General features: G+C 51.3%; 1 protein-coding gene across 2 annotated transcripts; it reads left to right on the top strand.

Annotated features, from left to right (window-relative positions):
- Positions 1 to 24,675, top strand: PNPLA3 (patatin like phospholipase domain containing 3). 2 transcript variants are annotated; one of them, XM_001109144.5, is made up of 9 exons: positions 1 to 293; positions 2,757 to 2,989; positions 4,660 to 4,725; positions 8,245 to 8,454; positions 9,938 to 9,998; positions 12,354 to 12,575; positions 15,289 to 15,421; positions 20,538 to 20,642; positions 21,987 to 24,675. In XM_001109144.5, the coding sequence occupies exons 1-9, from the start codon at positions 107 to 109 to the stop codon at positions 22,213 to 22,215; spliced, it is 1,446 nt and encodes a 481-aa protein (XP_001109144.2). In that variant the 5' UTR covers positions 1 to 106; the 3' UTR covers positions 22,216 to 24,675. The 2 variants fall into 2 exon arrangements, with proteins under 2 accessions (XP_001109144.2, XP_015006018.2); XM_015150532.3 differs by having other exon boundaries at positions 15,292 to 15,421; positions 21,987 to 23,220.
- The last annotated feature ends 279 nt before the right edge of the window (positions 24,676 to 24,954 follow it).

Below are 24,954 nucleotides of genomic sequence, written 5' to 3'. Positions count from 1 at the left end.
GTCACGAGCGCTTGCGGGCGCCCGGCGGAGCTGCTGCGGATCAGGACCCGAGCCGATCCCCGATCCCGACTCCGATCCGGATCCGCGCCCCCGCCCCCGCCCCGCCATGTACGACGCCGAGCGCGGCTGGAGCTTGTCCTTCGCGGGCTGCGGCTTCCTGGGCTTCTACCACGTCGGGGCGACCCGGTGCCTGAGCGAGCACGCCCCGCACCTCCTCCGCGACGCGCGCATGTTGTTCGGCGCCTCGGCCGGGGCGTTGCACTGCGTCGGCGTCCTCTCCGGGATCCCGCTGGGTGCGTCTGGGGCCGCCGCCCGGGCTCCGCGTGCGGAGGGGGTGCCCCCTAAGAACCCCCAGGGGGTCCCCAGGGGTCGCGGGGCGCCAAGAGGAGCGGGCACCAGACACGGACACGGCGGGGTGCATCCCGAGGGTCCCCTCTGGGGCAGATGCTTCCTGCGGGGGCGCTGTTCCCTGGGCGCGGGAAGGGGGCGTTGGAACCCGGAGAGGTCCGGGCCGAAGCCTGGGGCTCTCGCGCGTCCCCACCCCTACGCGCATCAGGAGCCAGTGCATGAAGGGAGCCCCTTGCCTCCGGATTAAGAGTCGGGACGTCTGGGAGTGACGGGGAGTAGGGAGCAGGACCTGGGGCGGAGGGTCGTGCTGGCCCCTGCGGACTCCGGGTCCCCGGTGTCCTCTCGGGAGGTGCTGGGCGGGCTGAGCTGCTGGGGGGCCGATTTGCCCTGGGCCGGACCAAGAGTGGGGCTTTGGCCGGTGCCCCAGGGTGGGTTCCTTCCCTCCGGGGATTGAGGGACTCAAGACACCCCGCGCCTGCGCTCTTTTTAGGTCGCAGCCCAGCCTTCTGGGGACTGGGCAGCCTCCCAGAAGGGCGACCCTGGGCATCCTCCAGGACATGCTAACTGGAGTCTGGTGAGGAGGGGTACCTTGAAAGAGGAAAGTTGTTTCCTCCTCCTCCAGTGTTTGGGACCCTTCCTGGGGCCTGGAGTGCATCCCTGGACACCCCCCAATCCCATCCTCTTCTCTAGTCTCCACTGACCTAGGCCCACCCTCCCCTCTCCAGCTCAGTACTCCTGGAAGTGAGATCCTGTGCATTTGAATCTTGTCCTAATGAAACATTTGTCCATGTGGGTACCTGTGTGTGTGTGTGTGTGGTGGGGGTGCAGACGGAGGGTTTGTCTCTCAGTAGCCTGAACTACTAGGGTGTGGTATCCTTCCCGGGAATTTGCCTGCCACAGTCCTGGAGGTGGGGAGGGGGTTGTGAGCCAGTGGGCAGGGGCTGGGGCAAGTAGCATTGTGGAGCTATTGACACCAGAGGTCTCCAGGCAGATCATGCCCCCATCAGCCCCGTTTTATTTGGGCTTCCTTAACAATGGACTCTTTGCCCTGCCTGCCACAGCCAGCAGGGAGTGACTGTTCAGTGGTGAGCAAGCCCGTGCTGGTAGAGGAAGCCCTGCCATTGGGTAGGAGCAGTGAGCAGCCCCTGGGCTGACTGGGAGGTGGGGATTAGGGATTAGACAGTCCTGGCTGTCTGCCTTCCCCTAAGCCATGGGGAGAGGAGCAAAGGGCAGGAAGTGTGGCCTCCAGGAGAATTAGACTGGCCACATGACCATTTGCACACCCTGAGGTTTAGCAACAATAAAAGTCAGCTTTTGTATCCCAAGGTGGCCTGTGGACACCCACATGAACAAATGTTTACACTGGGACAGAATTCAAATGCAGTGATCCCAGGAGCCTAAAATACACTCACTCTGGTATAGAAAGGATTCCTTACTGGGCAGAGGACAGGTGCAGCCTGGGGCTTTCCCTGGCAGGACACAGGGAGGCTCAGGAACCACCAAGCCCCTGGAAGGTGGATCTGGAGATGTTGGCAGGAGCCACTCCCTGTGTTCCAGGGTTCCAGGTTCCCACTTTAACCCTGTCTCACAGGAGGCTGTGCACTTGGGAACTGCTGAGCATGTCCCAGAGGCTGCATCCTGGTGCTCCTCAGTGCACCTGAGCTGAGGCTAACTTGGCAGAAGGGACAGGCAGAACCTGCCCAGCCACGTGCAATTCCACCGCTCTGGCCATGCTTGGAGAATCGGCTCAGGGAAGGAGAGCTGTGAATCAAGATCAGATTTGGGTCAGGACAGGCTGGAGCATGCCTGTCCCTGTGCTTCCCAAGATTTATGGCTGGCCAGGGATCGGGCTGGGAGGGGCGGTCTTGCATGCCAGGAGAGTGGCCAGTAAGTGAGGTGACATCTCCTGCACCTGACAGCATTAAGGCCATCTACGCCAAAGCTCTGATGCTGATATGTTCCTGGCGTCTGACTTTGTGGGGCATTGAGGTGAGGCCTGCTCACCTGGGCTTCTGGAAGTGAGAGATTCATTCCTGTGGCTGAGGCCTACAGCAGCACTGTCTGGTAGGAATATACTGGAAGCCATGTTGAATAAAGTAAAAGATACAGGTAGAATTAATTTTGCTGAGCCCAATATATGAAAAATAATATTTTCACATCTGTTCAATATAAAAATGTACTAATGAGATACTTCATACTAAGCCACTGAAATCCAGTTTGTATCTTACACATCTCAGTTCGGATGAGCCACATTTCAAGGGCGTGATAGCCACATGTGGCTACCATAGTAGACAGTACTGGTCTAGACAAAGGTTGGTGGCATCCTTGCTGTCTGGTTTCTGGCCTTGCCAAAAGTATTGCCATCCCAGTGTGGTACGTTCTCTTATGTATTTGTCTCCTGTCCCCAGAGCAGACTCTGCAGGTCCTCTCAGATCTTGTCCGGAAGGCCAGGAGTCGGAACATTGGTATCTTCCATCCATCCTTCAACATAGGCAAGTTCCTCCGACAGGATCTCTACAAATACCTCCCGGCCAATGTCCACCAGCTCATCTCTGGCAAAATATGCGTCTCACTCACCAGAGTGTCTGATGGGGAAAACGTTCTGGTGTCTGACTTTCAGTCCAAAGACGAAGTCGTGGATGTAAGCAGTTTGCTTATCTGGATGTTATATCAAGTGAGAAAAGCTGTTTTCAGATAGGTGCAGTGGCTCATGCCTGTCATCCCAGCGCTTTGGGAGGCCGAAGCGGGTGGGTTGCTTGAGCCCAGCAGTTCGAGACCAACATGATGAAACCCAATCTCTACAAAAAATACAGAAAAATTAGCTGGGCATGGTGTTGTGGGCCCGTAGTCCCAGCTGCTAGGGAGGCTGAGGCAGGAGAATTGCTTGAGTCTGGGAGGTGGAGGTTGCAGTAAGTCATGATCATGCCACTGTACTCCAGCCCAGGTGACAGTGAGATGCTGTCTCAAAAAAAAAAAAAAAAAAAAAAAAAAAGAAGACTGTTTTGTTTTGGAAGCAACACAGGCAGTTGTAGGCCCCCTGTGCCGGAGTGATATAAACTCTGTATGTCTCCAGTGATTTGGTCCATAATGTTTGTAAACCCTGAATGTTCCAGGGCAGTTTCTTTTCTTCTCTTTTTTTGTGGGGGCGGGGGGTGTGGGCACGGTGCAGGGTCTTGCTCTGTCTCCCAGGTCGGAGTGCAGTGGCGCAATCGCAACCTCTCGAGTAGCTGGGAGTACAGGCACAGGCCACCACACCCTGCTAATGTTTGTACTTTTTGTAGAGACAGGGTTTTGCCCTGTTGCCAGGCTGGTCCCAAACTCCTGCACCCAAGTAATCTGCCCACCTCGGCCTGGCAATTACAATTTCAAATAATTCCTCTCTTTCCTTCAACACTTGGCTCATGACCTCCCAGTCCAAGGAACCTGTCCTGCAGGCATGCCTCTCCTGAGCTTTCTCTATACATCTTCCATAATGAAGATGCTTTCTCAATGGAAACCCCACGAGGGTGAGAATGTGCCTTATTTGCCTGTATCCTCAGGGTCTAGCAGAGAGAAGATAATTTGCAATACCAAAACACCATTAAATTCGGCTGATGCTTTCATAAGTGCTCCTTGGATGAAGGACTCCATTTTACTTAACAGGTCTGTGGAAGACAGCAGCCTGGCGCATCTAACCAGCAGCCAGTTTCATCCTCTGTTTAACCTTGTTTGCAGGAGCTTTCTCTAAACAGCCAGCACTTGTCTGTTCCCACGTGGGTCTGTTCTCCCAGTGAATCAGCGTCGTGCCTGCTGACTGCTCTGTAGCATGGCGCTTCGCAAAGTGTGATCCTGGGACCAGCAGAGCAGCAGCTCCTGGGAGCTCATTGGAATGGCAGATCCTCAGGCCCCGCCTCGGACCTGCTGCTTGCGAATTCTGGGGAGGGACACAGACTCTCTGGTTCCACAAACCCTCGGGTGATTCTAATGAATACCGGCATTTGAACAGCACTGATCAAATGCCTTTCAGTCCGTGAGTCAACAACCCTTGGTGGTGTCTGTGGTGACCCAGTGTGACTCCCGTGGGGAGCGAGGAGAGGAAGTTGAAGTTCACTGACAGTGTTGTTAAGGGGCTTATGCAACAGATGAGACCCACGGGCCTGAAGTCCGAGGGTGTGGGTTGGTTCCCCGTTCTTTCAACCCATGGATCAACCTACTCTGTGCAAAGGGCATTTTCAGGTTTGTTGCCCTGCTCACTTGGAGAAGGCTTATGAAGGATCACGAAAATTAAAAGGGTGCTGTTGCCTATAACTTCTCTCTCTTTTGCTTTCACAGGCCTTGATTTGTTCCTGCTTCATCCCTTTCTACAGTGGCCTTATCCCTCCTTCCTTCAGAGGCGTGGTGAGTCAGCTTTCTCTGCTAGTGCTGAGTCCTGGGGGCTTTCTCTCTAAAGCGTGCTCACACATCTCCTGCCAGCAAGGCGCTAGTGTCAGGCACCGCAGGATCTGTCCCGTGGTGGAGCCCCGTGCCTCGCTGCCTTTCAGACAGAGTGGCCACAGCTGACCCTACTTCCAGGCTACCTGGGCAACAAAACTTACTTCATGTGTAATTAATTGTCTGGCTATCTGTAAGGTAAACTGGCTGGTTCACTTAATCTGCACCTTAAGCATCAGGTAGCTTCTCTGTGACCTAGTTAAACTATGTGATGTTGGCCGGGCACGGTGGCTCATGTCTGTAATCCCAGCACTTCCATCTCAAAGAAAAAAAAAAAAAGATAAATAAAGTATATGACGTTGAAGAATCTGTTACCCCTGGAAGGTGGAGCTTTACTTTTAGGGGGAACTATAACAGTCATATATATATATATGCATTTTTTAATATAAAAAATAAATAAAAAATAATTTTTAAAATTTTTTATATAAAAAATACATATATATATATTTTTTGTTTTTTGAAATGGAGTCTGGCTCTGTTGCCTAGGCTGGAGTGCAGTGGTGCGATCTAGGCTCACTGCAACCTCCAGCTCCCAGGTTAAAGCAATTCTCCTGCCTCAGCCTCCTGAGTAGCTGGGATTGCAGATGCCTGCCATCACACCCAGCTAATTTTTTTGTTTTTAGCAGAGACAGGGTTTCATCATATTGGCCAGGCTGGTCTCCAACTCATGACCTCAGGTGATCCACCCGCCTCGGCCTCCCAAAGTGCTGAGATTACAGGCGTGAGCCACCGCGCCCGGCCAACAGTCATATATATTCTAAACAGCAACAAAAATCTGTAAGCCTGGTCTAACCTAGATTTGTGCTTTGTTTTGTTTGGCTACTTTGTGATGCACAGGAAGAAGTTTAGGCTATAAAATACTAGCCCTTTAGGGTCAGTTTTGAACCCACAAGAGCAGCAGCAGAACCTCTGATGCAATCCTGTATGTTAGCACCAGCAGAGCCACGTGGCAGAGGGACTTGCATTGGGAGCCTCCCATTGCAGGCCACGTGCTCCTGTGCGCTATCTTACAGGGTCCCCACAACCGAGGGGAGATGTGACTGTTCATCCCATGTGGCTGTGGGGAACTTGAGAGTCATACTTGCCCAAGGAGCACGGCCAGGGAGCTTGCGCCCAGGTCACTCTCTGCTTCTCCGTCAGAAGAGGGCATGTCTTGGTTCACTGCAGGGCGGCTCTTCTCATTCTCTGTAGTTTGGGGTCCAGGATAGTGGTCCACAGAGCCACTGGAGTGCCCCGCCACTGAGTGACCAAAGCACGTTTTGGATTTCCGACGTTGCCACAACGTGGTTGGGCATCAGCAGGATCCCAACCCCTTGTTATGCTGTGGCTTTATGTGGGTATTTCGTCTTTCCAGAACTCAGTAGGCGTGCACCCAGCAGCACCGTAGTGAGGCCCTCTGGCTCCCCAGCGCACAGTTCTGGCTTTCCTTCCTGGTGGAGAGTTTCAAGCCCTCTGGGTCCTACTCTGTCCTTTTCACCCCATGGCTTTGGTCAGAAGCTGCTGGCAGTGTTCAGATTTGGCTGAGTTCAGTGAATATGTGCATTGGCCATGCCAATTTCTGAGCCATGCCAGGGGGATGGAGAAGCCAAAGCAGGAGTGTTTGTTCTGCAGGCTCTGGACTAGGCACTGGGTCTGTGCCAGCTCACTTGCTAGTCTTGCATCCTCCCCAAACCCCCACTGGGGATGTCTGGCCACATCAGAAGACAGTTTGGGTTGTCAAAACTGGGGGAGTGCCACTGACATCTGGTGTACAGAGGCCCGGGATGCTGTGTCGTCACCTGTTAAGTGTGCTCATAGGAATCCTGCTGACAATTAGAACCCATTATTCTTGAAATTCAACGCAAGCAAATTCAAAGCATTACTGTGTATGTACCACGTGCTAATCAATCGCACCACTGGAGCTCCTGAATTCAAAACATTACTATAAAGTTCAAAATGCATGGTAAAGTTCTACATGGCAGGAGAATATTTGGGCTTCAGACTACCCCTTGAATGAAAATGATCCACCAGTTGCCTTCCTCCTTGGCCTTCACTCCAGATTCCTGGCATTTCATTCTGTGTACCTTTATGCTACTGAGGTTTTTGTTTGTTTTTTAGACAGAGTTTCACTCTATCGCGTAGGCCTGGAGCACAGTGGCGTGATCTCAGTTCACTGCAACCCTCGGCTCCTGGGTTCAAGCGATTCTCATGCCTCAGCCTCCTGAGCAGCTGAGATTACAAGCAGGCACCCCCATGCCCACCTAATTTTTGTATTTTTAGTAGAGATGGGGTTTCACCATGTTACCCAGGCTGTTCTCGAACTCCTGACCGCAAGTGATCCACGTGCCTCAGCCTTCCAAAGTGCTGGGATTACAGGCGTGAGCCACCATGCCTGGCTGCTAGTGAGGTTTTTGATGCCTTGCTACATCTGCCCTAGACATAGTGTGGCTATGATTTTGGAAATGTTGCTGTGTAAACTCCTGATCGTTTCTGGACTCCAGGCAAGAATCTTGATGGCTAAGGTGTGGCTGAACATGTCTGATTCCCTCCTGGACCTGTTTTAGGCCAAACTCTGCTCTGAAATTCCTCCGTGTGGAAGGGCGGGCTGGGGAGAGCCTCCCGGCTGGAATATTTTGGAGGCCTTTCTCTGTGGGCATCTGATGGCTGGCTCTGGTGTCTGGCTGTGACAGCTGTGCCTGGAAATCATTGTAGACACAAGTTTCACAGGTGCAGGCTCTATCCAAATTGTAGCAAAAGCTGCCTGCCCCAGGTGAGCTATGGGCAATAAGGCGGTTTAAGGATATAGATGAAGGAAAACTTACCCTTAGAATGATTTATCCAAAATGCTGCTGTGTTGTGGGTTAGAGGACATTTTCTGAGGTCCCAGGTTCATTGTTTCATGTGTGTCTCCAAAGTCCCTCCAGGTCTTGGTTCTAATTGTCAAACGTGGAGGGAGACAGGCTCATGGGTTAAAGATCTTGTCCCAGATTTGTGTATCCTCCTTGCAAGCAGCAAAGGGGGCTGGATTTGAACCCATGACCATCTTTCCCTTTTGGGTTTCTATCACACTCTGCCCCCAGTGCACTGAACACCCCCTAGTTCATATGGCCCCCTTAGGCACTCCTATAGGTGCCCATCTGGCCCCAGGACTTCGCCAACACAACATGGACTCCAGTCTCCATCTGCCTCTTTGCCAGGCACTTTTGTGCAGTGCACACACTGTACAACAGTAGACAGCAACCCTGAGAGCCAGAGTAGAGCCTGTCCCAGCACAGGAATGCTCAGTAAGGATTTGTTGCAGGAGTGATTCCAAAGCCAATGTCCTCCCTCCATATCAGCCTGTTTGCGGCTCTGAGAAGCTCTGCCCACATGTGAAAGCTTGTTAAGCAGTTAAGCACTAACCCAGAGCTTCAGACGGTGCCAGTCCTTTTTTCCCTTCTTTAAAAGCGATATGTGGATGGAGGAGCGAGTGACAACGTACCCTTCATTGATGCCAAGACAACCATCACCGTGTCGCCCTTCTATGGGGAGTACGACATCTGCCCTAAAGTCAAGTCCACCAACTTTCTTCATGTGGACATCACCAAGCTCAGCCTACGCCTCTGCACAGGGAACCTCTACCTTCTCTCAAGAGCGTTTGTCCCCCCGGATCTCAAGGTGAGTTGGCAGTGAGGAGGCAGGTGTTCTGGGGGGCTCTTCTTCTTTAACTCCCTGATTGCCAGGAGCTACCTGTTGCTCTCTGCACAATCAAACAGAAATAGACCTTGTCATTGATAGTTAATGGAAATAAAAGGCACGTGTCCCAGAAGCTCAGGTGAGGCACTACCCTGATTATGGGAATCACCTGGGAACATATACCCAGCCCTAAAACTCAGATCCACTTCCCAGGCTGTGGTTATATAGTCAGGGGGTGCAGCATAGGCATTAGGATTTTTTATTTCTTTAGTTATAAAGATTTTTTTTTTCTCTTTTTGAAACAAGGTCTTGCTGTCACTCAGGCTGCAGTGCAGTGGTGCAGTCATAGCTCACTGAAGTCTCAAACTCCTGGGTTCAAGCCGTCCTCCCACCTCAGCCTCCTGAGTAGCTAGGACCCACAGGCATATACCACCACACCTGGCTAATTTTTAAAATTTTTGTAGAGTGTTGCCCAGGCTGGTCTCACACTCCTGGCCTCAAGCGATCCTCCCACCCCAGCCTCCCAAAGTGTTGGGATTACAGGCATGAGCCACTGTACCCAGCCACTAAGATGATTCTTATTTGGAAACATGGTCAAGAACAGCTGCATTCGGTAGTTTAACCTTTTTTGATTGTGGTTGTTTTAGTTTGCCTTACCACTCTACCATAGTAAGAAATTTGCAGACCATGTACAGCAACCTTTGGTGCTCCTGGAGAGAAAGAAGGAAGGCTATGCAATGCAATGCATGCCCACAGTCCAAGGGAGAGGGAAGGTTGTCTAACAGGATTGGTTTTCCTGTGTGCTTTATAAGCAGATGAGTAGAGGAGATAGCTCTTATTGTCCTAGTGACAATTGGGACAGGCTGCAAAATTTGTTAGGGTGGAGGCTTATTCCGGGACCAAGGAAGCCCAAGAAACAAGCTCCTGCCGGGCGCGGTGGCTCACACCTGTAATCCCAGCACTTTGGGAGGCTGAGGCAGGCGGATCACTTGAGGTCAGGAGTTTGAGACCAGCCTGGCCAACACGGTGAAACCCCGTCTCTATGAAAAATACAAAAATTAACCAGGCATGGTGGCACATGCCTGTAATCCCAGCTACTAGGGAGGCTGAGGCAGGAAAATGGCTTGAACCTCGGAAGCGGAGGTTGCAGTGAGATTGCGCCACTGTACTCCAGCGCCTGGGCAACAGCAAGACTCCGTCTCAAAAAAAAAAAAAAAGAAGCTCCTGCCTGCTGGGATGCCTACAAAGTCTCTGTGGGGGGGTGACATTCGAGCCAAGACCTGTAGGGAACTGTCTTCTGGGAGCACAGAGCCCTTTGCTCAGCCTCCAGGTGGCTCAGTCCCCCCAGCCAGCAGACTCAGAGCTTGCACGATTCTTTAGTGCCCTCTGCGGTCTACCAGTGATGCTTAAATAAATGGTGCTTGGTGTCTCCCCACTGTAGTCCCCTTGCTTGCTTTGCTCACAGGTGCTGGGAGAGATATGCCTTCGAGGATATTTGGACGCGTTCAGGTTCTTGGAAGAGAAGGGTACGTATGGGCTGGGAGGATCAGACGTGCCCTTTTGATGAGTATTTACTAGCAGTCTTGGTAAAGACTGAGATTTGCCTTAGTTCTAACACTTAGTGCCCAACGCCTTCCCTGTGTTGTGCAACCTACTCATGAGCCCGGGAGATAGGAAATCTTGGTCCCATTTTACAGATGGGCAAACAGAAGCTTGGAGAGGAGAGCCAAGCAGCACTCACCCCTCCCTGAGGGGCAGAGCCGAGATCTGAACTGGGATATCATGACTCCAGGGCCCTCTCCCTCCACAGGGTCCCCTTATCTGAAGGTGGTTTTTCTTTCCAGCTCGACCTCTTGTGATCCTTTAGTTTAACAAGGGCTGAAGTTAAAGAGTTTCTGCGCCTGGACCCCAAATGAAGCAATCAGATTTCTCATCTCCAGTCAGGTGTGGGTCCAAGCTCACTAGACCAGTTTGTTCTTCCCAGAGCGAATTTCTGCCTTCAAGTCATCCTGGCTTGTCGGGGCTGGGGGAGCTCTGCTCTAGAAATATTAGAGTGGAAGGAAAAAGATGTGTTGGGAGCTGTTTTTCTTTAATACTAAGAGTTGGCTGATATATTGTTCTTGTGAATTTGTTGTTGGCCAAGACCAAGGAGGCTGCATTTGTAAGGACACGTGTGTATTTATCTGCTCAGAAAGTGTTCATTGCTGTGCGCTAGGGATACTGCAGTGAACACGGAGGTGTGGCCCTTGCCAGCCTTGTGAGAGAAGTGAGCAGATAAGTAAGCAGAAGGGTGATGCTGTGTCAATGGGAAAGTACAGGTGCCAACGACAAGGCACAGGTGTCAAGGAGAAGACACAGGATGCTGGAGGCTCCTGCAGGATGGATCTCCAAGGCCCAAGGGAAGAAGGGCCTCTCGGAGGGCATGAATCCACATGAAGACTTTGGGGATAAGGAGGAGAGCCTTAGGCACGGGGGCCATGAATGTGAGGCCTGCAGGACACAGAGAAGATGGCACGAAGGCCTGTGCAGCTGGAGGGGTGGGGATGGGGACACTAAGAGATGGCTGGAGAAGAGGGGGTCAGGAATGGTGAAAAACGGGACAGGAGGGCAGGCTGAGCCTTTTGGATACAGGGGATTGCATCCCACAGCCATAGGGAGCCATTGAGGGCTGCTGTAGTGGGAGTGAGGGGATCAGAGGAGGGCTTTGGAAGTCCCCTGGCTGTGGGACAGGAAGGGAGAGACCAGCATCTAGGAGGCCAGTGAGGCAGCCAGAGGCTCCACCAGGATCAGGGCTGTGAGGGTCATGAGGAGGAAACCAATTTGAAGCAGTTCAGGGGAATAGGGCTTGGAAATGACCGATGGGACATTTGGGGAGAGGAAGACAGAAGAGCGTAGTCCCGGCTTCTGGCTTAGCAGTTGCGCAAAGGGGAGATGGGGAGCTGCGCCCACGGGTTGAGGGTTGAGGACATTAGGAGGGAGCCGGTTTGGCAGGACAAGCTGGTGTGCCAGAGATGCTGGAATCAACATCTCCCTGAGAACCTGGCAACATTCCTAAGGGAAAATGATATCTCAGAGGGTAAGGAGGGCATCTGATAGAGCCTGGAAAGAGCCAGGGCAAGCATGAATGTGAGGTTATCTTGGGGAGCAAGGCTCAGGCATTGAGCAGCAGCCACTGGTCTTTTCTCCCTGAGGTTGGAAGACAGAGTTGGGCCAGGTGCAGCTGTGGTTGTCTGAAGCTCCCCTCCCCCGGCCCAGTGTGCCAAAGCTGTAAGAGCAGGGGCCACTCACTGGTGCTGGTTGCTGAGTTCCAGCACCCAGGACAGGGCCTGGCACATACTGGTGCCCAATCCTCGCTTGCTGGGTGCTTCTTCCAAGGCCGTGTGATGGAAGAATACCCTCTTTGACGTCAGGCCCGGCTTCAAATCCCGGCTCTGCTATGTACTGGCTGCATGGCTTTAGACAAGTCTCTTAACTTCTCTGTGCTTCTGATTTCTCAGCTGAAAAATGGAGATGATGATAATGGTTGCTGTAAGGCCTGATGGTGAAGCACCTAGCTCAGGGCTTGGGAGGCAGGTGTAACCAGTGGTTCAGTTGTTATAAATGAACAGTAACCCTCGCCTTTGCACCTCATGAATCCAGACGTGGAGATGGAGCCCACACAGCTAGCAGGAGCCAAGCTCACGTGTGTCCTGCTTTAAAGCCCCATACTCCTTTCTCCGGGCGACAAACACCGGCGCTCGTTCTCCTTCCTTCCCCTCTTCCCCTTGCATTTGGCTAATAACAGGCCAGCTGCCTGCCTCCCTGCAGTTCGGTGGATGGGTGGGTAATGATCACCACTCCCCACATTCACCTGAGGGGCTTGTTTTCCCTGCCCTTCACAGGCATCTGCAACAAGCCCCAGCGGGGTCTGAAGTCATCCTCAGAAGGGATGGATTCTGAGGTCACTGCGCCCGGCTGGGAAAACACAAGTCTGGATTCTTCCCCGGAGCCGGCTGCCTTGGCTATGAGGCTGGATGGAGATGAGCTGCTAGACCACCTGCGTCTCAGCATCCTGCCCTGGGATGAGAGCATCCTGGACACCCTGTCGCCCGAGCTCGCTACAGGTACCCCCTCATCAGGCTGGGCACAGGCAGCACCTTGTTTTCTTTCTTGCGTGTTATGGAGGAAGATGGTACTGCCACATGGGAGCGATAGGGTGAGGCAACTGGGACAGGCTGTCGGGAACATCTCCTTCCATGTGTACAGCCTGGTCTGCTGCTATCACTCCCAGCACAGCCCCCCAATCCTGGCACCTTGCCAAGTCTCCCCATGGGTTCATGACCGGAAGGAAAACAAACTCCAGCTGAGCCCCTTGGGGTTCTCCATACAGGCTCCTCCTGCAGCAGCTGGGCCCTCTCTACCCCTTCCCAACCCTGTCTCCCCAACATGGCACCTGAGCTCCTGCCAACCTGGATTTCATGGGCCCCAAGGATGGGGGTCCTGCCTCTGGGACTTGGCCCGTTACTTGGAGCTCCTTTCCGGTTGCCACCCTCCACCTGTCCAGCCATCTCAAGGCTCCTTTCTTGAGGCCGCTCTTAATTTCTCCCTTCCCCTAAACCCACAATTTTGAACCTCCATAGAATGGTGCTACATTTTATAATGTCATCAAATATTGAATGGACAGACAGCGCTATGGTCCAAATGATTGTGTCTCCCCCGGAATTTATCTGTTGAAATCCTAACCCCCAAGATGATGGTCTTAAGAGGTGGGGCCTTTGGGAGGAGACTAGGTCATGAGGAAAGGGCTGTCATGAATGGGATTGGTGCCCTTATTGAGGAGACCCAAGAGACGTCCCTGTCCCTTCTACCATATGAGGACACAGAAGGTGGTGTCTATGAAGAAGCAGGCCCTCACCAGACACCAACACGTCTGCCGCCCCTTGATCTGGGACCTCGCAGCCTCTAGAACTCTGAAAAATCGATGTTTGTTGTTTTATAAGCCACTCAGTTGGTGGCGTTTTGTTAAAGTAGCCTGAACACGGACTAAGTAAGACAGAGGAACCCACAAACCAGCTATGGAGTCAGGCATTTGGAGAAATTAAAAAATGAGTCAGACATAGCTCCTTGTTCTTGAGGTACCAACACCCTAGGAGATGGGAGACAGCAGCTGCCCAGGTGCATTAGGTTGTTCTCACATTACTATAAAGAAATCCCCGAGACTGGGTAACTCATAAAGAAGGAGGTTGAATTGGCTCACAGTTGCACAGGCTTGACAGGAAGCACGGTGCTGGCATCTGCTCAGCTTCTGGGAAGGCCGCAGGAAACTTACAATCATGGCAGAAAGCGAAGGGGAAACATGCACATCCCATGGCTGGAGCAGGAGTGAGAGAGAGAGAGGGAAGTAGAGAGAAGGTGCCATATGCTTTTAAACAACCAGATCTCACGAGAATGCACTCACTATCAAGAGAACAGCACCAGTGGGGAAATCGGTCCCCACAATCCAATCACCTCCCACCAGGCCCCGCCTCCAACACTGGGAATTACAGTTCCACATGAGATGTGGGCAGGGACACAGATCCAAACCATATCACCAGATTTATATGATTTGAGGCACCACGAGGTCATTAAAGAGAGGGAATAAAAGACTGGGGCTCCAGGAAGAAAGCTCTGGAATCCAGCAGAGGGTCAAGGACCAGCTTGTAAAGCTGGTGGTGCCTGAGAAGTTCCTAGGAGAACATAGATGCTGTGACGTTTAATGTAGCTGTTTTTTGTTTTGGTTTTGTTTTTTGAGACAGAGTCTTGCTCTGTCGCCCAGGCTGGAGTATGCAGTGGCGTGATCTTGGCTCACTGGAGCCTCTACCTCCCAGGTTCAAATGATCCTCATGCCTCAGCTACCTGAGTTGCTGGGATTACAGGTGTACACCACCAGGCCTGGCTAATTTTTGTGTTTTTAGTAGAGACAGAGTTTCGCCATGTTGGCCAGGCTGGTCTCAAACTCCTGACCTCAAGTGATCCACTGACTTTGGCCTCCCAAAGTGCTGGGATTACAGGCATGAGCCACCAGGCCCAGCCTGCTGTAGTTCTTTCTGTGCAGATTATTTTCTGTGGGGTGTATTCAGATTTCTTAATACAAGATGATGCTTTGCCTCATGACCTACACACCATTTTCTATATAATTTCAGCTATGATATTGGAAATGGACATGTCTTTTCAAGGAAAATAAAAGCAGGCTTTCTGGAATGGTGACTTCCAAACATATTTGTCAATTTAAAGGAGCTGGGAGTGGGGACCTTATGTCCTGTAAGCACTCTCAGGGCTGTTCTGAGCTGTGTGCCCTGCTTCAGCTTCACACTGCCCTTGCTGTGAAGGGAGCAGCCTGGGTCGGGCGCAGTGGCTCACACCTGTAATCCCAGCACTTTGGGAGGCTGAGGTGGGTGGATCACCTGAGGTCAGGAGTTCGAGACCAGCCTGGCCAACATGGTGAAACCCCATCTCTACTAAAAACACAAAAAATTAGCTGGGCATGATGGCAGGCGCCTGTAATCTCAGCTACTTGGGAGACTGAGGCAGAAGAATCGCTTGAACCCTGGAGGCGGAGGTTGCGGTGAGCCAAGATCACGCCACTGCACTCCAGCCGGGACAACAAGAGCAAGGCTCTGTCTAAAAAAAAAAGAAAAGAGCAGCCTGGCAAACCCCACCCCGTCTCTTCTGTGAGTGCCTCTGACCCTTTGGCTGCCAGGACGGGCGTATTTCATGGAAATGCTAAGCACCAACAGAGTAAAGTGGTTTGGTTTTTCACACTGGTGGGAGATAATAGCTCCAAATTGTCTTTTTCAGCAGTGAGTGAAGCAATGAAAGACAAAGGTGGATACATGAGCAAGATTTGCAACTTGCTACCCATTAGGATAATGTCTTATGTGATGCTGCCCTGTACCCTGCCTGTGGAGTCTGCCATTGCGATTGTCCAGAGGTGAGCATTTTAGGTGGCCCTGTGTCTTCCTCACAGGGTTGATATGAGGATGAAACAGGATGACAGATGATGGTGGCATGTAGTCTGGGGCCTGGATTGTCGTGCAGCAGATCACAGCTCACAGTCTATATGCAATGCCCCTGAACGTTGCCTGCCTGTCCTCAAGCCACACATGTACCTGTAACTCAGTGCAAGCCCAGAAACTCCCTGTGGGAACTCCTGGAGTTGTCAGTGGCCTCACATAGTAGCTGGTCCAGTCTCTTGTGATTGCCTGAGGAAACGGGCCCAGAGGGCTTGGGGTCACCGCTCTGAGGTCACAGAGATGCCTAGTAGAAGGGTCAAGCCTGGAAGCAGGATCCTTGCTGCCTCTCTAAGCTATTTCCATTTAAAATCACATGAAGGCTGGCGTGGTGGCTCACGGCAGTAATCCCAGCATTTTGGGAGGCCAAGATGGGTGGATCACATGAGGTCAGGAGTTTGAGACCAGCCGGGCCAACATGGTGAAACGCCATCTCTCCTAAAAATACAAAAATTAGCAGAGCATGGTGGCACGTGCCTGTACTCCCAGCTACTTGGGAGACTGAGGCAGGAGAATCGCTTGAGCCTGGGAGGCAGAGGTTGTAGTGAGACAAGACTGTACCACTGCACTGCAGCCTGGGTGACAGGAGAGAAACCCTATCTCAAAATAAAATGAAATGTAATGAAATGAATAAAATAACAAATCAAGTCATGGCCAGGCGCAGTGGCTCACACCTGTAATCCCAGTTTGGGAGGCTGAGGTGGGTGGATAATGAGGTCAGGAGTTCAAGACCAGCGTGGCCAACATGGTGAAACCTCGTCTCTACTAAAAATACAAAAATTAGCTGGGCATGGTGGTGTGTACCTATAATCCCATCTACTCTGGAGGCTGAGGCAGGAGAATTGCTTGAACTGGGACCTGGGAGGCGGAGGTTGCAGTGAGCCGAGATCATGCCACTACACTCCAGCCTGGGCTACAGAGCAAGACTCTGACTCAAAAAAAAAAAAAAAAAAAATCACATGAAAGTAGGAGAACATAGGGAATTCCATCTTTCGTTCTAGGCATATATGATTCAGAGCCAGCAGTTAGGAGAACACAGTGTGATGCTCCTAGAACTTATTGATTGGGCTTCCTCTGATTGGGTTTCCTCTGATTGGACTTCCTCTGATTGGACTTCCTCTGATTGGGCTTCCTCTGATTGGGTTTCCTCTGATTGGGCTTCCTCTGATTGGGCTTCCTCTGACTGGGTTTCCTCTGATTGGGCTTTCTCTGGGCTTTCTCTGATTGGGTTTCCTCTGATTGGGTTTCCTCTGATTGGGCTTCCTCTGATTGAGCTTTCTCTGATTGGGCTTTCTCTGATTGGGTTTCCTCTGATTGGGCTTCCTCTGATTGGGCTTCCTCTGAAACGGGGGAGAGCAGAATGGTCGGAGCTTGGCTCAGCAGTCAGACTGCCCTTCTTCAAATCCTGGCTGCACTGTTTACCACAGCTGTGTGACTCCGGACGACTGAATCCACCTCTCTGCACTTCAGCTTCCCATCTAGAGAGATCACCTGGAGCAGAGGGTGGTTGGGAGACTCAGTCTGGTTACTGAGTCACAGTGCAGGAGTACCCATCCCATAGTAAGCATCCAGCTAGTGACGCTGATTTCTATTTTCGGGTAATAATGATGATAGTAAAATTAGAGACAGATAAAAGGTATGGGCTTTAGACCAGGGCACTGCAATTTCTAAGCTGTGTGACCTCAGGCAAGTTACTCGATTTCTCTGAGCCTCATTGGTTTCATCTGCAATATATGGATAGGAAAACCGACCTCGGTGGGTTGTCTGACAGTGGAGGGCACTTGATTGAAAAAAAATTACCCTGGTCTGACTGAAAGAAAAAAATTGAGCTAATATAGGCATCAGGAATGGGGCTGTATGCGCCTGCAGGGAGTCCAGGGAAGGGGGAACAAAGAGCCTAAAGGTGTGAGGAGGTGTGAGTGCTGACCTGTCTACTACGAAGAGGCTGCTGAGCCTCCTGTGGACGTGGCCCTGGACTTGGCAGTTTAACACCTGCGCTGTTAAAATAACCTCAGATTCTGTGTCCTTCAAGGGTTAGGATTCTGATTCCTGCCGAAATGCTTCTGAAAGGGAGGCAATGAGCCAGCCCATCCCCAGTTGCTTTTTAAGATCATCTGGAAGTTCCGTTCTTGCCGTTTGTCCCTGGACCACTCCTAGGTCTTCCGTGCCCCACCTCCATCTGGGTGTGTCCTAGGCTGTCCACCACACAATTGTATCCTGCCGTCTCCCCTCCTGGGGCCACTGTGCCATCCATGGATCCATAGCTTCATTTTTCTTGGCTTTTCCCTGGTTATTCTGGAGCAGAGCCTCTAGTAAACTCCCAGGGAAGTAAACATTTGACTTTGTGTGTGTTGGTAAACGTGTTTTTTTTCTATCCCATCTCAGTGATAGGTTGGCCATGTCTAGAATTGCAGGTTGAAAATCATTTCCTCTCAGAATATTGGTTAGTGGGAAGCCTGGGAGTGAGACAGTCACATTCTCACTTCTTTGCAGGTAGGTGCTCTTAGGACTTTCTATCCCTTATAATCTGAAATGTCATATGTCTTGGTGTAAGTCCTTATTTCATTTATTCAGCTGGACAAGTACTGGGGACCCCTTCAGTCAAAGCCTTCTCCAGCTCTGGGAAATTATTTTCTATTCTTATTTCTGTTTTTCCTTACCTTCCATTTGCTTTTTTTCCTTTTCTTTTCTTTTCCTTTTTTTTTTTTTTCTTTTGAGACAGGGTCTTACTCTGGTGCCCAGGCTGGAATGCAGTGACATGATCATGGTTCATTGCAGCCTGAACCTCCCAGGCTCAAGTGATCTTCCCGCCTCAACGTCATAAGTAGCCGGGACTATAAATAAGCACACGTCACCACACCCAACAAATTTTTTTTAAAAATTTTGTAAGACAGGATCTTACTATGTTGCCCAGACTTTTTCTTCCTCTTCCTGGGGCTCTTATTAGGAAGATGTTTGACTTCCTGGGTTGGATTCCTGTCTCCATGTCCGACTTTCTCTCTTTGCCATATTTTTTATCACTCTTTGTCTTTTTGCCTCTGCTCTGACAGATTTCCTCAAATTTTGTCTTCTAGTCCTATCCTACAGTTTTTACTTTCAGCAAATATAATTTAATCTCCAAGAGTACTCTCTTGTTCTCTGCTTGTTCTTTTTACTTAGCATTCTGTTCTTGTTTTATGGATGTAACATTCTCTTGGAATATTTGCTGTCCTCCGGATCATCCCTTCTCCATTTCTTCTTGGGCTAGTTTTTGTTTCTTCATCTTTTTTATGCTACTTATTCTCAGCATGTGCTTGTTGGGGTTTTTCCCATATAGCAACAGAGGACTTGGAGCTCAGGGTGAAAAGGGTAGGTGCATCACCTGGCAGAGCTCCCAGACAGTGACAGGCAGGCTACTAGAAGGATGTCTATCTGGGGGTGCTACTGCTTTCCTAGAAGCCCTTCCTTTCCCTGGAGGTGGTTGAGCTGTCGGATTTTGCCCTGGTGGTGAACACTGGCTCCCCGTGCTCTGCCTGTTTCATCGCCAGCCCCCTCCCCTTCTGCCTGGAGTCCAGTAACCTGTTGAAATATCTTGCTCATTGGTGAGCCCCTGGTCCTTCCTCATTGCTCTTGCAGATTTATCACTTCTTGTAAGGCCGCGCTTGTTCTTGGGGATTTTCTTCGTGCCACACCATGGGAAACACGAGGTGGTTGCATGCTGCAGTCCTGAGCATTTATTTCACTCACGTCCTTACACGTAGATTTGTGTGGGTGTTTACTTTGTTTTTAGCAAATTAGTCTGGCATGTCCTTTGATCCTTTGTTTTTTTTTTTAGACTGAGTGTCACTCTGTCGTCCAGGCTGGAGTGCAATGGCGCAATCTTGGCTCACTGCAAGCTCTGCCTCCCGGGTTCATGCCATTCTCCTGCCTTAGCCTCCGGAGTAGCTGGGACTATGGCCGCCTGCCACCACACCCAGTGAATTTTTTTGTATTTGTTAGTAGAGACGGGGTTTCACCGTGTTAGCCAGGATGGTCTCGATCTCCTGACCTCATGATCTGCCCATCTTGGCCTCCCAAAGTGCTGGGATTACAGGCGTGAGCTACCGCGTACAGCCTTTTTTTTTTTTTTTTTTTTTTTTTTGGGACGAAGTCTTGCTGTGTCCTCCAAGCTGGAGTGCGATGTCGCGATCTCAGCTCACTGCAACCTCCACCCCCTGGGCTCAAGAGATTCTCCTGCCTCAGCCTCTGGAGTAGCTGGGATTACAGGTGTGTGCCACCACACCTGGCTCGTTTTTCTATTTTTAATAGAGGTGGGGTTTGGCATGTTGGCCAGGCTGATCTTGAACTTCTGACCTCATGATCTGCCTGCCTTGGCCTCCCAAAGTGCTGGGATTACAGGTGTGAGCCACCACGCCTGGCCCTGATTAATCTTTTAATGCCCAGTCCCTCCTTCAAAAGCCAGCTCCATTTTCCCACTGGCCTTCCTAGATTCCTTCTCCACTCCCCAGGATCAGCCTCCTCCTCCCCACCCTACTACTGCTGGCAGGGGGATGTCTGTGTTCAGGCATTTATAAGAGACCCTGAGGTGGGGGTCCTTTGTGTGTCTGGGGGATGGAGAGTCTAGAGGAGGTAGTGACCACACCTCTCCATGGTGCCCCTGCTGGGCTCACATGTGACCAAGCACAGCAAACTGTGAGGCAGGGGACGGTCTTGACCATGAGAGCCCTTGCAGCAGCTGCCATGGGCCTCAGCTCCTCTCCAAGCTGGGAAGAGCCCTGAATAAGCCAAGGTGTTTTTTTGTTTGTTTGTTTGTTTTTTGTTTTTTTGTTTTTTCCTTTATTTCAGTGTAAGTCCTTTGAGCTTTCTTGAACCAGAAGTGGCCTCATTTTGCTTTAGAGATTTCAGATGGGCTCATCCTTGTCCTGTCATCCCAGATCCACCTGCTGGGAAGTCATCAGATTGGAGATGATGTTGGCGGCTTTTGTAAACAAAGGGTGGTGTTGTAAGCTGTTGTGTCTGCCTGTGTGTGTGTTTGTGTACTTGGTCTTATCTCTGCAGACTGGTGACATGGCTTCCGGATATGCCCGACGATGTGCAGTGGCTGCAGTGGGTGACCTCACAGGTCTTCACTCGAGCGCTGATGTGTCTGCTTCCCGCCTCCAGGTAAATACTTTGGCTGTGGGTGTGTGGGCCGGGCGGGCATCTCTCTCATCTGATGAGGCCTCACACGACGTTCTGGAAACAGCTGGCTGAACGTCAAGCAAGGAGCTTGCCCTAAGGTTTGGGGACACTGTCTCATGGGGGGCAGCTGAATCAGTCAGAGGTCCCAGTGCACCTCCTGAGAGCTGTCACCCAGGCCAGCCTGCACCGGGGCCTGGGAAGACTTCCCGTCGGATGAGTCTCTTTGAGTGCAGCGTTGATGGTGGAGGAGCAGAGAGGCTGCGGATAAGTAGGGAAAGGTGCTTCAGACAGAGTGGCCAGGGTGAGGGCCGGGGAGTGTCAGATAGCACTGTGGTGCCTGCGGGAAGGAGCTCTGGTGCCCATGGCACAGGAAGGAGGTGGGGCCCTGGAGGGGCAGGGCTAGCAGAGCTCCTTGGAGCGTGTGGCTGGGTGCCTGGGAATGCAAGCTGCCTGTCCTCCACCCTCTGTTGTACTGAGTCACAGTCTCTGGGGTGAAGCCCAGCAGTCTGCGTCGACAGGCCCCAGGGGATACCGCTACTTCCTGAATTCTAAAAACTGAGCTGGAGATCAGGGCCTGGCTCCTGTTACCAGGGTTGGGCGTTATCCTGAAAATCATAGGCCTTAGTTTCCTCACTTGGCCAACAGGGGCAATCGCTGTTCCCTCACTGGGTTTCCGTGAGCTTCTGAGAGCCCATAGCATGGTACTTGGCACATGCTGGGCATCAGGAGGTATGGCCTCTTTTGCTATTGTTGTTATTATTGGTAGACACAGAAGGATTTAAAAGTAGGGGAATGCGAAGATCTGATTGTCTAGGGAAGAGGGCAGTAGTGGCCAAGTAGAGGATGGATCCTGGGCCCTGGCTGGCAGCTGGCAGCAAGGGGGGCTGCCAGGGTCCAGGCAGGGATGATCTGTAGACTGAGAGTCTTTCTTAGGCTCTCGGACAGGAGGAGGTATTGGTTCCAAGCCCAAGGAGTAGGGGCAGCCCTGGTGACTGGTGGTCAGTGGTGCCAGGGGGTTGTAGGACACCCTGGGGGGCAAGCAGGTTTGTGTGGAGGAAACCGATGGGTCCCTTCAGGGATTCGTTGGTGGGAGACACGTATGGGAGGGGTCCAGGTAGCTGGGAGGGCCACGGGCTTAGAAGACCTAGATGGTGACATCAGCCCAGCACTGAGGGCTGGAAGAAGCTGTGTCTCTGGCTGTGGCTGCATTCCCAGAGTGTGTGTGATGGTGCCTCGACTGGCCGGCAGTGTGGGTCCATCGTAGCCCAGACTGCACACGATAGCAGTGGGAATGGCCGCTAAGCCAACTTTCTCCATGTGTTTCAGGTCCCAAATGCCAGTGAGCAGCGAACAGGCCTCCCCATGCAAACCGGAGCAGGACTGGCACTGCTGGACTCCCTGCTCCCCCGAGGACTGTCCTGCAGAGGCCAAAGCAGAGGCTACCCCACGGTCCATCCTCAGGTCCAGCCTGAACTTCTTCTGGGGCAATAAAGTACCTGCTGGTGCTGAGGGGCTCTCCACCTTTCCCAGTTTTTCACTGGAGAAGAATTTGTGAGTCATTTGAGGAGGCGAGTCTAGGAGATTCTTTCAGAGGTGCTAAAGCTTCCCATCTTTGTGCAGCTACCTCCGCATTGCCATGTAGTGACCCCTGCCTGTGACGTGGAGGATCCCAGCCTCTGAGCTGAGTTGGTTTTATGAAAAGCTAGGAAGCAATGTTTGGTCTGTGCAGCAGTCCAGCACTTAAGTCTAATACGTCAGCATGCGTTAGTTCAGCTGGTTGGGAAATGACACCGGGAAGCCTAGCGCAGAGGGTCCCTTACTGACTATTTCATGGTCCTATTAATGGTCAGACTGTTCCAGTGTGAGGCTCTTAGAATGACTAGTGTTTGGATGGGTGGGGGCCTTGTGGTGGGGGGTGGGCTGGCCTATGTGTGATCTTGTGGGGTGGAAGGAAGAGAGTAGCACAATCCCACCTCCCCATGCCGTGGGAAGGGGTGCACTTGGTTCCCAAGAAGGACACTGCCTGTCAGGTGGCCTGCAAATATAATAACCTTGACAACTAAAAACCTCTCCATGGGGGTGGGGGGTACCAAGATAATAACCGATTTACATTTTAGAGCACCTTTTTCACCTAACTAAAATAATGTTTAAAGAGTTTTATATAAAAATGTAAGGAAGAGTTGTTATCTGTTGAATTTTGTATTATATGAATCAGTGAGATGTTAATAGAATAAGCCTTTAAAAAGAAAAAAAGTTCAGCCAGGCGCTGTGGCACACGCCTGTAATCCCAGCACTTTGGAAGGCCGAGGTGGGCAGATTACCTGACATCAGGAGTTCAGGACCAGTCTGGCCAACATGGCAAAACCCCGTCTCTACTAAAAATTAGCTGGGCCTGGTGGTGTGTGCCTATAATCCCAGCTATTCGGGAGGCTGAGGCAGGAGAATCGCTTGAACCCAGAAGGTGGAGGTTGCAGTAACCGAGATTGAGCCATTGCACTCCAGCCTGGGCAACACGAGCGAAACTCTGACTCAAAAAATAAAAATTTAAAAAACCCAAAAATCTGGTGTGCAGGGCGGTCACCTCAGCCCCCCAGGCAGGAGCCAAACACAGCAGGAGCTTCTGCCTCCTCTCCACCACAGCCCACAACTTGAACCTGGTTTATTTTCCACACGCTTCTGATCTGCGTTCTTTTTTTCTCTTTGCATCTTCTCATTCTCTCATCACCCCAACCTCTCTCTGTCCTCCCTACTCTGCCAACCTTGATGGAGACAAGCCCTTGAGACCAGAACGCACCTTTTCTCCAGGTGTGATAGTTGATTAGCAAGCTCAGTGTAATATGACTGAAGGTGAAACGTGTGTATATTTTTCTATTTATGCATTTGAGTATAGTTCATACAAGAAAAATAATGGTATGCTCAAACTGTTAAATGTTGGAAAAGAAAGTTACAACCCTCACCCATATTGTGTAAGGAAGTGCCCTGGAGGGGAAGAACCAGCAAGTTCAGACAAAAGCACTTGACTGAGAAGACAGACCGTTTACAAGAAACGGGTTCTAGGGACAAACTCTATGTGGGCATGTTCTCTTAATGAGATTGTGAACTCTTTGAGAAAAGAGGCTACTTGTGAAAATAATGACATGTTGCCTAGTGCATAGAAGCCCCCTTTGGGGCAGGAGTTGCAGGATTTGAACCTGCCTTCTTACATCTTGAGGGTTGAGTGAGTTCCCAAGGCCTCTGTTCAGTGCTTGCTCCATCAGTGAGCTCAGGTCTAGTGAGTGCTGGGGTCTTCCACCCCCAACCCCACCGGGTGTCAGAGCAAGACACTGTCCCCTGTGGAGCTGGAATGGGGTGGAGGAGCCTGCACCTGGCACCCTCATGGCCTCCTTGTGATGGACCCACCCTTGTAATGTTGGAAAAGAAAGTTACAAGTTTCTGACCAGGCGCGGTGGCTCACACCTGTAATCCCAGCACTTTGGGAGGCTGAGGCGGGTGGATCACGAGGTCAAGATCGAGACCATCCTGGCTATCACAGTTAAACCCCGTCTCTACTAAAAATACAAAAAGTTAGCTGGGTGTGCTGGCGGGTGCCTGCAGTCCCAGCTACTTGGGAGGCTGAGGCAGGAGAATGGCGTGAAGCCGGGAGGCGGAGCTTGCAGTGAGCCGAGATTGTGCCACTGCACTCCAGCCTGGGTGACAGCGACTCCATCTCAAAAAAAAAAAAAAGAAAAGAAAAAAGTTACAAGTTTCTTTTCCCAAGTTTCCCAATAGGCGTTGTTCTGTTAGCACCACATCTTCGGTCATTAGCAGATATAACTAAACTTTAACAATATTTTCTTTTCTTTTTTTTTTTGAGACGGAGTTTTGCTCTTGTGGCCCAGGCTGGAATGCAGTGGTGCGATCTCTGAGCCCAGCCAACAGTATTTTCTAATAACCAATATATTTCCATATGCACAAATGTATATGTGGGTGTTGTGATTGTTATCAGGAAAAAATATATTAAATGGCTGATGGGATACCATGGGACTTATTTTCTTTCTGCTTTTAAAAATTATTCAGGCTGGGTGCAGTGGCTCATGCCGGTAATCCCAGCACTTTGGGAGGCTGAGGTGGGCAGATCCCCTGAGGTCAGGAGTTTGGGACCCGCCTGGCCGACATGGTGAAACTCCATCTCTACTAAAAACACAAAAATTCGCCAGGCATGGTGCCAGGTGCCTGTAATCCCAGCTACTGGGTTGGCTGAGGCAAGAGAATCGCTTAAACCCGGGAGGCAGTGGTTGCAGTGAGCCAAGATTGT

Source organism: Macaca mulatta, chromosome 10 (assembly GCF_049350105.2).
Source record: "Macaca mulatta isolate MMU2019108-1 chromosome 10, T2T-MMU8v2.0, whole genome shotgun sequence".
In the NCBI taxonomy this organism is placed as follows: Eukaryota; Metazoa; Chordata; class Mammalia; order Primates; family Cercopithecidae; genus Macaca; species Macaca mulatta.
The sequence above is the reverse complement of the archived record's forward strand: the minus strand, read 5'-3'. Positions and strand labels throughout refer to the sequence as shown.

Excerpts from the sequence above, each read along its gene's own strand:
- PNPLA3 (XM_001109144.5), top strand. The coding sequence starts at position 107 with ATGTACGACGCCGAGCGCGGCTGGAGCTTGTCCTTCGCGGGCTGCGGC. Across the intron at positions 294-2,756 it reads CCTCTCCGGGATCCCGCTGG|AGCAGACTCTGCAGGTCCTC; the intron begins GTGCGTCTGGGG and ends TCCTGTCCCCAG. Across the intron at positions 2,990-4,659 it reads CCAAAGACGAAGTCGTGGAT|GCCTTGATTTGTTCCTGCTT; the intron begins GTAAGCAGTTTG and ends TTGCTTTCACAG.